The sequence below is a fragment of the Capra hircus genome, chromosome 5, assembly GCF_001704415.2.
Source record: "Capra hircus breed San Clemente chromosome 5, ASM170441v1, whole genome shotgun sequence".
NCBI classification, from domain to species: Eukaryota; Metazoa; Chordata; class Mammalia; order Artiodactyla; family Bovidae; genus Capra; species Capra hircus.
Window position 1 is genome coordinate 46,771,052 of NC_030812.1, and position 14,689 is coordinate 46,785,740.

At 42.5% G+C, this 14,689-nt stretch overlaps 1 protein-coding gene across 2 annotated transcripts in view; it reads left to right on the plus strand.

The window, feature by feature from the left end:
* GRIP1 (glutamate receptor interacting protein 1) overlaps positions 1–14,689 on the plus strand; it is a 316,084-nt gene that overhangs the window by 275,001 nt on the left and 26,394 nt on the right. Inside the window, exons 19-22 of one of the 2 annotated variants that reach the window (XM_005680211.3) lie at positions 6,180–6,336; positions 8,115–8,226; positions 8,340–8,384; positions 13,367–13,600. In XM_005680211.3, coding sequence (XP_005680268.1) covers positions 6,180–6,336; positions 8,115–8,226; positions 8,340–8,384; positions 13,367–13,600 — 548 coding nt within the window. The remainder of the gene's footprint in view (positions 1–6,179; positions 6,337–8,114; positions 8,227–8,339; positions 8,385–13,366; positions 13,601–14,689) is intronic. The other variant, XM_005680212.3, reaches the window with a different exon arrangement.

A 14,689-nucleotide genomic window follows, 5' to 3' on the forward strand; every position in this document is an offset into this window, starting at 1 on the left:
TCTCTTGCTTTTTCCATGATCCAGTGAATGTTGGCAATTTGATCTCTGGTTCCTCTGCCTTTTCTAAAACAAGCTTGAACATCAGGAAGTTCACGGTTCACATATTGCTGAAGCCTAGCTTGGAGAATTTTGAACATTACTTTACTAGCGTGTGAGATGAATGCAATTGTGCAATAGTTTGAGCATTCTTTGGCATTGCCTTTCTTTGGGATTGGAATGAAAACTGACCTTTTCCAGTCCTGTGGCCACTGCTGAGTTTTCCAAATTTGTTGGCCTGCTGAGTGCAGCACTTTCACAGCATCATCTTTCAGGATTTGAAACAGCTCAATTGGAATTCCATCACCTCCACTAGCTTTGTTCGTAGTGATGCTTTCTAAGGCCCACTTGACTTCACATTCTAAGATGTCTGGCTCTAGATGAGTGATCACACCATTGTAATTATCTGGGTCGTGAAGATGTTTTTTGTACAGTTCTTCTGTGTATTCTTGCCACCTCTTCTTAATATCTTCTGCTTCTGTTAGGTCCATACCATTTCTGTCCTTTATCGAGCCCATCTTTGCATGAAATGTTCCCTTGGTATCTCTAATTTTCTTGAAGTGATCTCTAGTCTTTCCCATTCTGTTCTTTTCCTCTGTTTCTTTGCATTGATTACTGAAGAAGGCTTTCTTATCTCTTCTTGCTATTCTTTGGAACTCTGCATTCAGATGCTTATATCTTTCATTTTCTCCTTTGCTTTTCGCTTCTCTTGTTTTCACAGCTATTTGTAAGGCCTCCCCAGAGAGCCATTTTGCTTTTTGCATTTCTTATCCATGGGGATAGTCTTATCCCTGTCTCCTGTACAGTGTCACGGAGCTCATTCCATAGTTCATCAGGCACTCTATCTATCAGATCTAGGCCCTTAAATCTATTTCTCACTTCCACTGTATAATCATAAGGTATTTGATGCCTTTATCAGTTATAATCTGTTGGGAAATAAAAACTGGAGTCAGCAGTGGATTAAAGTATCAACTTTTTACTTTTATTTTTTGGCAGAGTCGGGAGTTGTTAGAAAAGCTGGATTGAACATACAGCCAATCTCAGGATTCCTATTTCTCTACCCCACCCCGAGTCTGATGCTGGGACCTTAATAAGGGGGAAGTCAGATCTACGAGTGCTTCCCCAGGGACTCAGACAGTAAAGAATCTGTTTGCAATGCCGGAGACCCGGGTTCAATCCCTTGGTCGGGAAGATCCCCTTGAGACAGGAATGACTACCCATTCCTGTATTCCTGCCTGGGAAATCCCATGGACAAGAGTCACAAAGGGTGACTCTTTGTGAGTCACAGGGTCACAGGGTCACAAAGAGTTGGACACAACTGATTGACTAACACTTTCACTTTTCGGATCTATGAAGCAAACTGTAACCCCAGCTTGTCAGTTGGATTTGACTTAGTTGAATAGGACTAAAAACCCTGATATCAGAGTGACTTAAATCATAAAGAAATAGGCATTTCAGAGCTAGTATATAACTCCACAGTGTCATGAAGCACCCATGCTCTTAAATATTTCTTCTGTAATATGCCGAGCACTTGGTTTCCATCCCTGGGTTCACTCCATGGCCCAAGATAGTCGTTGGGGCTGCAGCTGTTTCATCTACATTCCATCTACATTCTGGGCAGCAGAAAAGAGGGTTGTAAGGAGCCCTTCCAGAAGTTTCATTTACATGTCATTGGCCAGAACTTTTTACATAGTTAAATTAACACTTAACTTCAAGAGAGGCTAGGAAATAAGTCTTTCCCTGAGCACCCCCAAAATATGCCCCCTCAAAACTGGTAAAAAGATGCAAGGAAGAGTGGATGTTTGACAGGCAACTAGTAGTCTGCCACAGCCATAGCTGCAGTCTTGGCCTCCTGCCACCTTTGAGCTCAGTGAGCCTCAGGAGTGGAACTCGGGTTGACTTACCTCATGGTGCTACAGCAGTGGGAGAGAATGAGTCCGAGGAGAGCCAGAAAGGGCCCAAGGTTACATTCCCAGGGCTCTTTTCCAGAGCTGGGTAAATCGATGCTCATCCTCTGGGGAGGAATAAGTACAGATGGTTAGAGGGACCGGATGATCCCTGGACTACTACTCACGCCTTGAGAGTGAAGCAGGCAGCCACTGGCGGAACATAAGGCTAGGCAGCGAGGTTTGCCGTGAGGGTACCTCCTCAGTCCTCCTGCTCAGCTTCTCCTCCTGCTCAGCTTCCCCTGTGCTTCCACTGTTGAATGCCTGCTTAGCCTCTTAAGTCCCAGCTCGTATGTCACCATTCCATTGGCCCCCTTCATGACCTGCTTTCTGATCCCCAGACAGATCTCTATTCTTTTCTATCAGTGTGTTCAGATGGAAAGGGTAACACTTCTTACATGCTAATAGAACTCTCACTTTCTATCTCTGCCTGTTTCTCTTCCTCTTTCTCCCAAAGCTATACTAAACTGTGCATTTTTTTGAAGACAAGAACCTGGTTTTATTATCTTCGTATTTCAGCTCCTCCTGCAGCACCTGACAAGCCTTAGAGGTGCTGGTGCATGCGTGCTGGCTAAGTCACTCCAGTCATGTCCAACTCTTTGCAACCCCATGGACTGTAGCCCGCCAAGCTCCTCTGTCCATGGGATTCTCCAGGCAAGAATACTGGAGTGGGTTGCCATGTCCTCCTCCAGGGGATCTTCCTGACCCAGGGACTGAACCCATGTCTCTTATGTCTCCTGCATTAGCAGACGAGTTCTTTACCCCTAGTCTACCTGGGAAGCCCCTGGAACATTTACTAAGTCAGAAATGCTAATTTCCTTCTTTCCCTGTTTTATAATGAGACTGAGATCTTGACAAATTGAGTTGCCTAGTAAATAATAAAAGTAATGGACATTGAATGAGGTTTCATTAAAACCTCATTGTGTTCCAGGCATGTCCATGAGTGTTTATGCCTATTATTCTCTTTAATTTTCATATCAACCTGGTGAAGCGTGTGGCACTATCTGTGTTTTACACGAAGGCAAATTGGCCAAGACTGCAGAGCAAGCAAGTGGCAAAGCTGGGATTTGAACCTGGGTTTTTCTTACTTCATTCTTTGTGCTAGCATCGCATAGACAAGACCAGGTCTTCTAAGTTTATACCCAAGCCCCAAATATTTGAATTGTATATCCTCTTTTCATGCCCTGCTTCATTGTAACATGATAATCCTTTAATAGGACTTCTTAAGACAAGTCTTCCTTGATATAGACAGACATGCCTTTTTGTGGGGAGAGGCATTTTCCTAGTAATGATGCTTCGTATCTGCTCAAGCCCATCCTTACAGTCTTGCTCAAGTCACCAAGAACTACTTACATCAATCGGAAGAAAAATCAGAAAGTTAATCTGCTCAATTTAAAACAGGTTGGAATTTCCCTTGGGGACTGAATGGTCGTTACAGGTTAATGCCTATCATAGAAGGATGCCCCTGGGAGGACACCACCATTTAGCATTTTGCTCTTAGCAAATTTAAACCCTTTAGGGGAAGTGAGGTGTGGACTTACTTCCCCTAACTCTTTTTAAGAGATGTCACATATTTGGGCATTAGTTTATTTGCTTCAGAAGATGGATAGCCTGGCAGAGGGAGCCAGGTGAAATGTAGTGTTGCCCCATCACTCCCCTTTAAGAAGAGACTCAAGGGCTCCCATAATTCAACACTTTGGACAGAAAACTGAACATTCATCATGCAAAACTTCTCCCCGAATGTCTAGCCACACTTGCAGTTACCCAAGAAAGCAAATGAGATATGGAACTGTAAATATTGCCTCTGCACTGAGGACTTCTGATGCCTGGTGTCCTAAAATAGGAGATGCGTCGGGTATTTCCATGATGCGGCTGTGGGCTTTCCCCTGTATGATGGAGGTTAAATCCTCTTGATCAAAAAGCATTATCCTCGGACGTCCTGCTTTCTCTGGGCTCTAACTAATAGTAAGGATAGCATTGTAGTACTAAACAAGTAGAGGGAAAGTGAAGGGGGAAGGTGAAGCAAAGGAATGGCAGGGAGATAGTCACCTCAGGTTGTTGGGTCATTTAAATGAATGTGAAATTGTGGCTCTAGGCCTGTTTGCTAGATGATGTACTTTAACCACAGTAAGAAATAAGTATTATATTGCAACCCAGTACACATATGTGGGCTTCCCAGGTGGCTCAGTGGTAAAGAATCCTCCTGCCAGTGCAGGAAACACAGGAGATGCGAGTTCGATCCCTGGGTCGGGAAGATCCCCTGGAGGAGGAAATGGCAACCCACTCCAGTATTCTTCTCTGGAAAATCCCATGGACAGAGGAGCCTGGCAGGCTACAGTCCATGGGATCACAAAGAGTCAGACATGACTTGGCGACTGAACACAGAGCACACACACACACATAAGCAAACACACATGTAATGAGTCACAACCTGATGTGATGTCTGAAGTCACGTATGGTGGTTACAGCACTAACGTAGACTCAGACCTGCCAATCAGCCCCTGCTCTCCCATTTGAAGCCCCCTGAAAATGTTTGAAACACTGCAGACCCTACCTCACACTTAAAGGTTGTCATCCTAACTTTTCCCTCCCAAAATTATGATACTTAACAAAAAAATGTAATATGCTTTAAATATATTCTTGTCAAAATATGAAGCCACAGATTTAGCTCAGATTTGTGGGAAATTGTCTATTATGTAACCTGATTGTCAAAGCCATTCCTCACTTTCTCATCAAGCTAATCAGACTTAACTCCCTGTCAGGAAGGAAGTCAGTCTTTGTTTTGCAGGCCAAGTAAACATCAGAATGTGCGCACCTCCTTACTCTGACAACTGTCCTTCTGAATTCTAATTCTGAGACACAGGGAGATAGATGGATGAGAGGAGTTAAAAGCTTTGCACTGAGTCGGTGCCTGGTTGAAATAAGGCTCTCGCTCCAAGACCTTCCCTCAGGACCGAGCCTTTCCGTAATTATCTATCTCTTGACTGATGGCTGGGAGCTTTTATATCCCAGGGTCAAGCTCGTTCAAAGATTTGATATGGATGAGAAATATGCCTCTCATTTGTAAAGGGGCAGGAAAACAATTGTGAATTGGGAAGTGAGAAGGGAGCCTTGACTGATCTTAGACATCCCCCCTCTCCCCCCGGAGCTTTCTCAGCGAGGTCGTTTTAGGAAGACCTGCCTGTGGAATTAGGACTGGAACCCCTGGGAAGGTTTGCAAGTACCAACTAGGTCCTCAAATGAAAATAATTACAGTACCTACCTTCGAAGAAAATTAATTATGCAGAATCAATAAGGTGATACAAATAAAGGACTTTGAATCATTTTGTTTGTTTGTTTATTTTTGGCTGTGCTGGGTTTTCATTGCTGTGCAGGCTCTTCTCTAGTTGTGGCAGAATAGGGGCCACACTCTAGCTGCGGTGCACAGGCTTCTCATTGTGGTCGCTTCTCTTGTTGCAGAGCACGGGCTCTAGGGCAAAGCACAGTAGTTATGGCGCACGCGATCAGTTGCGCCATGGCACGTGGGATCTTCCCAGATCAGGGATCGAACTGATCAGTCTCCTGCACTGGCAGGCAGATTCTTTACCACTGAGCCACCAGGGAAGCCCCAAGCAAAGGACTTAATGACGCTCTGGGTGCATAGTTAACGCCTGCTCTGGGTTTAGTATCATTGCTGTTGCTGTAGGTAATTGACCCCTCTACTAACAATGCAGATGAAGTAATCCTCAGGCCCATGCCTAACATCTTTGGGCCCCAGCCAGTTTTTCTGTGCTCGGTCCACACCCTGCAACCCTTGGCGACTCCTTGGACCTAGACCCCACCTCTGGTGGCAGATTCCACTCCCAGAAAGACAGACTTGGGTACGAAGCCCTCTTGCACCCTGCAGGTGGACACAGGGTATCTGGGCAGGCAAATCAGGGTTCTGACCTCCTGGAGCTTGCTCTAGAAAGGGCTGGATACAGATTTTTATATATCCCCCCTCCTAGCAGATTTCTCAGCTGGACAGGGGAGGGCAGGAGCCCTGTATATAATCAATTGGGATTAGACATGAGTGTGTCTTTAATGTAAGAGTTAAGTGTTGCCTTGATGGCCTTAATGATCCCAAATTCAGTTAAAGTCAGACCCCTTGAATAAACAAATGGAAACTACAGAAAAACAACAAGTTACTAGATAATGAATGCCTTGTTTTTGTTGCAGGCACTGGCTTTCAGGCCTCAGGCTACAACTTCAACACCTATGACTGGAGAAGTCCCAAACCAAGAGGCAGTTTGTCCCCAGTCACTAAGCCTCGAAGCCAGACTTACCCAGATGTGGGACTAAGTAACGAAGAGTGGGACCGGTCCACCGTCAGTGGGTAAGGTTTTCACCAAGTGCTGCCCTGTCCCAACTGCTTCCGGGTCATTTGGGCCAGATGTGAACTTCTGTACTTCCTGTAGCACCTCCTGCTCACGTTGGAAGGATTCATGAAGCCACTGTCACCGTCCATGCTGGCCCCATGGCTGATTCAAAGACTTGAGCCTGCCCAGCAGGAATCTGGGCTCTACCACACACAAGTTTCCCCAAATGAGAACAGCAGTAGCACATGGGGAAAATCTACTTCTATAAGCCATATCCTCACTCTGTGACTGGTTCCCTCTCCTTTCATTTAGAAGGTGGTTTCACACTGTGTGTGTGTGTAGCTGTGTGTGTGTGTTAGTCGCTCAGTTGTATCCGACTCTTTGCAACCCCATGGACTGTAGCCTGCCAGGCTCTTCTCTCCATGGGATTCTCCAGGCAAGAATACTGGGGTGGGTTGCCATTTCCTTCTCCAGGGGATCTTCCCAACTGAGGGATCAAACTCGGATCTCACACATTGCAGGTGGATTCTTTACCATCTGAGCCACCACAGAAGCCCAGCTTCACACAAAATTACATGAAAAAAATTTTTTTTAACTGAGGATTTGATTTGTTGTTTTTTGCAAACTGAAGACTTAAATACTTTATTAGGAGGACAATACTTCTGCATTAAAATATCTCTTTTTTAATATAAATTTATTTATTTTAATTGGAGGTTAATTACTTTACAATATTGTATTGGTTTTGCCGTACGTCAACATGAATCCACCACAGGTAGACATGTTCCCCATCCTGAACCCCTCTTCTTCCTCCCTCCCCGATATTTTTAACTGAGAGTCTATTTTAGCAGCGTGCTCCTTACCAAAATATTTTAAGGAAACTCATAAATCTGACAGCATTTAACTGATCTATACTGATGTTTATAATGAATAGGGAAAACATGTTTTTCTCTCTCAAGGAAAAGTTTGATTTCTCATTCCCTTCAGATAGAGTAGCTGAAAGATATCCCCACCAGTGCCATGTTGACACAGCTCACTCAGCAATATCTGTGAATTCAGTTAGTAAGACCATGGTCCTTCCAGTCTTTGAGACATTTTGAATTTCCTATAGTGTCTTTCTGTTAGAACTGGACTGACTTGGAGGCCACAACTGAAAGAAAGCCAGATCCAAAATGAATCTCTATTTTGTGTGTGAGATGAAGGGGAGGGAGATTCTGGATCCAAATATATATATATATAGGCTATATATATATATATATATATATAGGCTTCCCAGGTGGTGCTGGTGGTAAAGAACCCACCTGCCAACGCAGAAGACAAAAGAGACGAGGGTTCAGTCCCTGGGTCAGGAAGATCCCCGGGAGGAGGGCACAGCCACCCACTCTGGTATTTGTGCCTAGAGAATCCCATGGACAGAGGAGCCTGGCAGTCTACAGCCCATGGGGTCGCAAAGAATTGGACACAACTGAAGCAGTTTAGCACAGCATGACACACATGTGCACACACACACGTATGTATTTGACTTCCCAAATGGTGCAGTGGTAAAGAATCTGCCCACAGGAGATTCAGGTTCAATTCCTGTGGTTGGGAAGATGCCCTAGAAAAGAAAGTGGCAACCCACTGCAGGATTCTTGCCTGGAGGATCCCATGGACAGAGGAGCCTGGCGGGCTACAGTCCATAGGATTGCAAAGCGTTGGATATGACTGAGTGACTGAACACACACACACACGTATATAAACGGATATATACATATATGTCTGGCAAGTTCTTAACCAAGACTGTGCTTTTGGACAGCAGCTTCACAGGGGCTCCTGACAGTACCGAGGCCGAGCAAGAGGAGAACTTCTGGTCCCAAGCGCTGGAGGATCTGGAAACCTGTGGACAATCCGGGATTCTGAGAGAACTCGAGGTAGCCTTGGTCCTGCCACTTACTCTCATTGTTTCTACATTCATTTTTTTTGGTCCTTTTGAGTTGGCATTGGTCACACCAGTTCATTTAAAAGCTTTAACCCCTTTCCACAGGAGAAAGCTGACAGGCGTGTGTCTTTGAGAAACATGAATCTCTTGGTAGCTACCCTTTCTGTTTATATTTTTGCTTGTGAAGCTGCCTTCCCTGCCCCCTTGCCTTTCGGACAGTGATTTGATTTTATCCAATGCAGTTAAAAGTATTTCTTTCCCCATTTCTGCCCCCACCCTGAGCTTACTGACCTGTGGCTTCTCTGCCATCGCTCCTTGCTAACCCTGACTGTCTCTGTTTGCCACCGGATCGCTCAGGCGAGCTCAGTCTCAGCAGTGGCGTCTCTCATTCTCTGATTTGCTTTAGAAAGGTTTCTTTGGCATGTTTTCATTTGTACCTGGTAGAGACGTTAATTTGATCGTGAAGAGGAACATAAGAGGAAATTTGATTTTACTTCATTTTGCCCTTAAAGTAGATGACAATGCGGCTGGTAAAAAAGGCCAGTCTGTTTGATCAGCAGCCAAAATATTACAGAGTACGTTGCTGTTAATTGCAAATCCTGCTTCTGTGCTAACTTAGTGTGAATTCAAGGACTTGCAGAGAGATGGAGTATGATAGCAGAACTCCTGGTGAGTTCTTTAATCAAAGCCGTAAATTTGCTGACAGTATTCACACTTTGGTCTGGGAAGTCCTGGACTGTTTCCTTTTATGTTCTTTTAAATTTTCTGAGCTGTAAAAAAGAAAGTGGCAAAAGTCTCATTTTTATTTTGATGTCATATGAGGTCCCCAAGTCACCATAAGGAATGTGAATGGCCTAACTGGGTGGAACTCTTGCAGTTCTAAAATGATGACTCATCTTTATATTATTTTGCTTCTCAGTTGCATGTGTGGATAGTTTATGTGACTCAAATGTTTGTGAATCTGCAAAGAGAATTATAAAGAAAAATATTAGTTTGAATTTGTAAACATCATGGTATTACCTGGCATGAATTTCTATTTCAGAGCACAGTTAAAGGACCTGGAGATGGATAATCCTACAAAATGTAAATAAATCAAGATGTTAGCAATTGATTCGTTTTCATGCAACTTTCAAAAAATATAGAATGCTTAAGTATCAGGTAGTTTATTTAAACTTTTACCACTTTCTGTATGGAGAATGATCAGCACTGTACCAAATTAAATAAAGATCTCAGTTCACATTTTTTCTTAACATAGTACTGCTTTTAAAAGCATGTTTTGGCTCATATGCCTTTTGCATTTTTCATTTTGAAATCTCATTTGAAGAACCCATTTTTCTTCTCATAGCCTCTTCTACATTAGGTATTAACAAAGTGGAGATGATGTAAAAAGTAATACAGTCAGGTTGTGTTTTCACCTAGAAATTGAGTTACCTGATGAAAACAACATCCATCAGTATAGAATTTATGTTGCAACAGCCAATAGATTTTTTTCTAACATCACTTCAGACAGGTATGGCCCTTGAAATTATATATCCAGGAAAAAAAATGGGTTGAATTTAATAGTCAAAGAGAAATAACATTTTCAACTAGAAAGAATGATTGACAGATCCATAAATTAGAGTCTTATTCACACTTAGCACAAGGAATATTCACTTATTAGTTTGAATGAACTCTGATTCCTTGATTTCAAGTGCTACTATGCAAAAAATATTATTGGAGCTAGGTTCCTGCATATGAAATTTATATCTAGCATTAAAAGTTAAAGCACACTATAAATGTAACAAGTGTAGATTAGCTAAGATAAAAAATGATTACAATTGAAATGAAAATGAAAATTATACTAGTCACTTTCCCCATTGCTAGCAATAATTTAGGTTCAGCTTTAGTACTGAAAAATGTACAGTTTTAACAAGAGAGAGAAATTCAAACTAAGATTTTAGACAAGTTACTTAATCTCTTTTATCAGTTATTTCTTCTTTAAAATACAGAGATTATAATGACTAATGCTTATATGACATAACACAGAACATGGCACTTAATAAATGCTCAATAGAAATTATTTTTTTGCTACTTCTTTCAGTGATGAATACTGTCTTAACTATTTTTTCCTTAGTATAACATAAGAAGAAGGTTTAACTAAATGTCAAATAGAGAACTTTTGGACATACTTCTAAGCTGTATGCATATCAGTAATCTCACTGATGATTTTGAAAATGCATAAATTACAAATTGTGCAAAATGAAAATTGGTGGTACATACTCGTGAAGCAAAAACAAGTCTTAAGAAACTTTAAATAATAATTTTTTAGTTTTGTGTTTGTGTTTTAATTTTAATATTCCTGTAGGGATGTCACTAATTCAGTTGATATTCACTTTAAACAAAGCAATCAATTCATCCTTTGAAAATTTTATCTGAAGACCTTTTGATACTATGTCATTGCTTCCATCAGAACCATTTCTAGATCAGATTATAACTTCTGTTATGGCTAAGGCTTATCAAAGTAGAACCGTTGTCTCCCGCTGTAGTGATTATTTGATTTCCAATGTGCTTCCTGCCAGTCTAATGAAAAATGAGTATAAAAAATAAATGTTAACAAAGCAAATAACTAGTCTAAGTAGGTAAAAACAACAGGTGGATGCTCACCACAGCAAGAAAATAATCGTTGAATGCTCTCAGTAACAGCAGATTAAACAAGGAATGATATATGAGTTAAGCACCATAAAATAAAGGGATGGCCCATGTGACCAACAAGCTAGTAATAAAAAGGTTTCAATTAAAGGAAATTTATCTGAAATAAACCATAATATGGTTAATTCACACTGGATAAATACTAAGCTTTTTTTATTTACTAAAAAAGCCAATTTTTAATGTTTCAACTTCATACTTGACTGAGAATCAATATAGCCTGCTGCTGCTGCTGCTGCTAAGTCACTTCAGTCGTGTCCGACTCTGTGCAACCCCATGGACGGCAGCCCACCAGGCTCCCCCGTCCCTGGGATTCTCCAAGCAAGAACACTGGAGTGGGTTGCCATTTCCTTCTCCAGTGCATGAAAGTGAAAAGTGAAAGTGAAGTCGCTCAGTCGTGTCTGACTCTTCACGACCCCATGGACTGCAGTCTACCAGGCTCCTCCGTCCACGGATTTTCCAAGCAAGAGTACTGGAGTGGGGTGCCATTGCCTTCTCCGAATATAGCCTAGTAGGCAAGATTAAAGGTTTTGGAGACATTGGTAGGGTTGCAATCCCAGACTCTTGGGCAAGTTGCTTCATTGATCCAGGCATCCCCTTCCTAACTGAAATGAGGAGGTATAATAAGTATATAATACTTTATCATATAGAGTTATTGTAAGTATTTAATAGGTATTCTACATATACACACACATATATGGTACTTAGCACATATTAACACTCTAACTTCTTTTTTTCAAAATTATCAGTAAGATAACATGTAGTCAAGATATTGGTAAGTTCACATTTTGTTTCTTTTCTACATATCTGTGTGCCAATACTTGGCTGTCATTTAGAAATCTTGTTAGTGTCATGTATATCGCCAAACACCAGGTGAAGCTTGGAATTATAACATCCTAGTGAGGTAACATGGAGAAGGCGATGGCACCCCTCTCCAGGACTCTTGCCTGGAAAATCCCATGGACAGAGGAGCCTGGTGGGCTGCAGTCCGTGGGGTCGCTAAGAGTCAGACACGACTGAGCAACTTCGCTTCACTTTTCACTTTCATGCATTGGAGAAGGAAATGGCAACCCACTCCAGTGTCCTTGCCTGAAGAATCTCAGGGATGGGGGAGCCTGGTGGGCTGCCGTCTGTGGGGTTGCACAGAGTTGGACACAACTGAAGCGACTTAGCAGCAGCAGTGAGGTAACAAATAAAAACTCTACTCACTTTGCAGGGTTCCCTCCTGATCAGTAATTTTAGATGGTGCACTTGGCTCATTTACCACCTATGGGACCTCAAGTAGGTCAGTCTCTTTGTGCCTTAGATTCCTCTCCTGTAAATTAGGAGGAATTACAGCACTTAACTCATAAAGTTGTTAAATGTGTGCATACATTCAAAGGACTCACATTACACTTCTGTTACCTTTAGCATCAGTATCAATATAAACCACTAGATCACCACCAGTCATATGGCATGTGGAATTTATTTGGGGGCAGATTCACTGATGCTGGTATACCATTATATAACCGTTATATGGAAGAATACAGAGCTGGCTACAGGCATAGTTGCAGAATTTTAGCATCCTCCAACCATGAGAAATGAACATTCCCAACATGATATTGTTTTCAAACGCTTTTTTCTCTTGTTCCACTGGTGAGACTCAGTCATTTTTGAGAGCTAATCTTATTTGTTGTGTATTATGCAGGGACAATATATTTGAACACTTCTCAATTCACTGGTAAAATTCAAGTCCCATTGCTTTTGGGCAAAGTGTTGATTCCAGTAGCACGTTATATGATTATTCCTTAACCTCTTTGAGGATCTTACACACGGGTCATTTCTAAGAAACAATGACCTACACCAAGTGATGTGGAGACCTAACTCATCTGCTTAGTTCCCAGGCTGGCCACGTGGCCAAAGGGAAGACAGTACACCAAAGCTAGGAAGGCAACATTGAGTAGGAGCCCTCGCTTTTGTACAGTAGCCTCATTTAAGCCTGTTGTTACCTGCGGGTGGGGCTGGAGGTGCCATTGCCAACAGGGGCTGCCTGATCTCCAATAAGAAGTTCTTAGTTCATTTCTGTAAGATATATTGAAGGTTGCCTGATAAATCCCATCTTTAGAGCCCACTCAGTGGAAAGTTTCTGCTTAAAAATGTAGTTTGCAGTAAGCAGATGGTAGAGCTCTTCAGTGTGCCTCCAAACTGCCAGGGGTGGTATTTGCTTAAATAAACTCAATGGCTTAAGTACTTAAATTGGATTTGTTATGTGCATTGTAAATGTCACTTGCGAAGCATTTTCCCAGACTTTCATGGTGCAGTCAGTACCTCCATTCTCCAGCCTTTGGCTATGCCCTGAAGAGACTGTATTTTGACTGAGCAGAAGGAGAAATGTGCTTCATGTTGAGCAGCCAAACCTTCCTCTTACTCGATGGCTTAATTGTTTCTGAAAATTGTCACTGCCGCAGGCAACGATCATGTCGGGGAGCACGATGAGTTTGAATCACGAGGCCCCTTCATCTCGCAGTCAGCTGGGGCGACAGGCCAGCTTCCAGGAACGGAGCAGCTCCCGGCCACACTATAGCCAGACCACTCGCAGCAACACTCTGCCCTCAGATGTGGGCAGGAAATCTGTCACCCTGAGAAAAATGAAGCAGGAAATAAAGGAGATCATGTCCCCAACTCCTGTGGAGCTGCACAAGGTCAGGAAACTCTCTTCTCTTCCCTTGGGGGTTATGTTTCATAGCCATTCTGCTCAGCATGAGTGCCCTGATTTGAGCATGATCATGACACTCTAAATGTGGGCTCAGCCGAGGAAAGAAGCCGGAGCTTAAGGGCAGATCATCAGAGACCGATGGTTCTCAAAACATGATCTTTAAGAGGTGATCTCATAAAACAGAGAACATTGGCTTTCAAGTAGTGAATTGATCACAAATGTATTTATGGCCAAAATCTTCCTGCAGAAGCTCTATTATTTCAACTTGATTGGAAGGGGGAAAGATTTTCTAAATGCTGTACACTCCTAGCTACACTGAAAAGGGGTTTCCGAGGTGATGTTGGAAGGATTAATCATCAATTATAGACTTCTCAGTAGACGGTTATGTTATTCAGGGAGTATAAACTTCTCTTTGAGACATAATTTAGATGTCCTGGTCAGGACAAGATAAGGCCTGGTTATGTTTCATCTCTGCTAAGGTGGTTGCCTCACTTTGCTTCATGGATGAAAACTCACAGTTGCAAACAACTGAATTCAAGTTGCTGGCAGAGTTTAAACAAGGCAGGTGTAGGTGGCAGTATCTGTGGAGCCCAGGGCCAACGAAATCAATGGAAGGGAGGTTTCTCTGGTTTTCTTTTGTAGAACTCGCTGTTTGTTGTAGTTAATACATAAGGAGGTATAGTTAGTAACAGTCTCACTCCATTCTTCTCACAGAGAAGATCTGTCGTTAATAATCTGTTAACTAGAGATAAGGTATTTGTCTTACCCAGAAGAGCAATTAAATGTCAGGTTAAGAAGGGGTAACAGGCCAACTACTCTGCTTTTCCTCTAAAGACTTTAGTCTCCCTCAATTCAGTTCAGTTCAGTTGAGATCAGTCGCTCAGTCGTGTCCGACTCTGCGACCCCATGAATTGCAGCACGCCAGGCCTCCCTGTCCATCACCAACTCATCTCCCTGCCCACCTATTGAAAGTAGCTGTTTTGCTGCCGACAAAGGATATGGTGAAAGAAAGGATTGTGTGGGAGGTTGGATTCTGAATTCATGTTCCATTCCTGGGTTCATTCTTTCATTACTC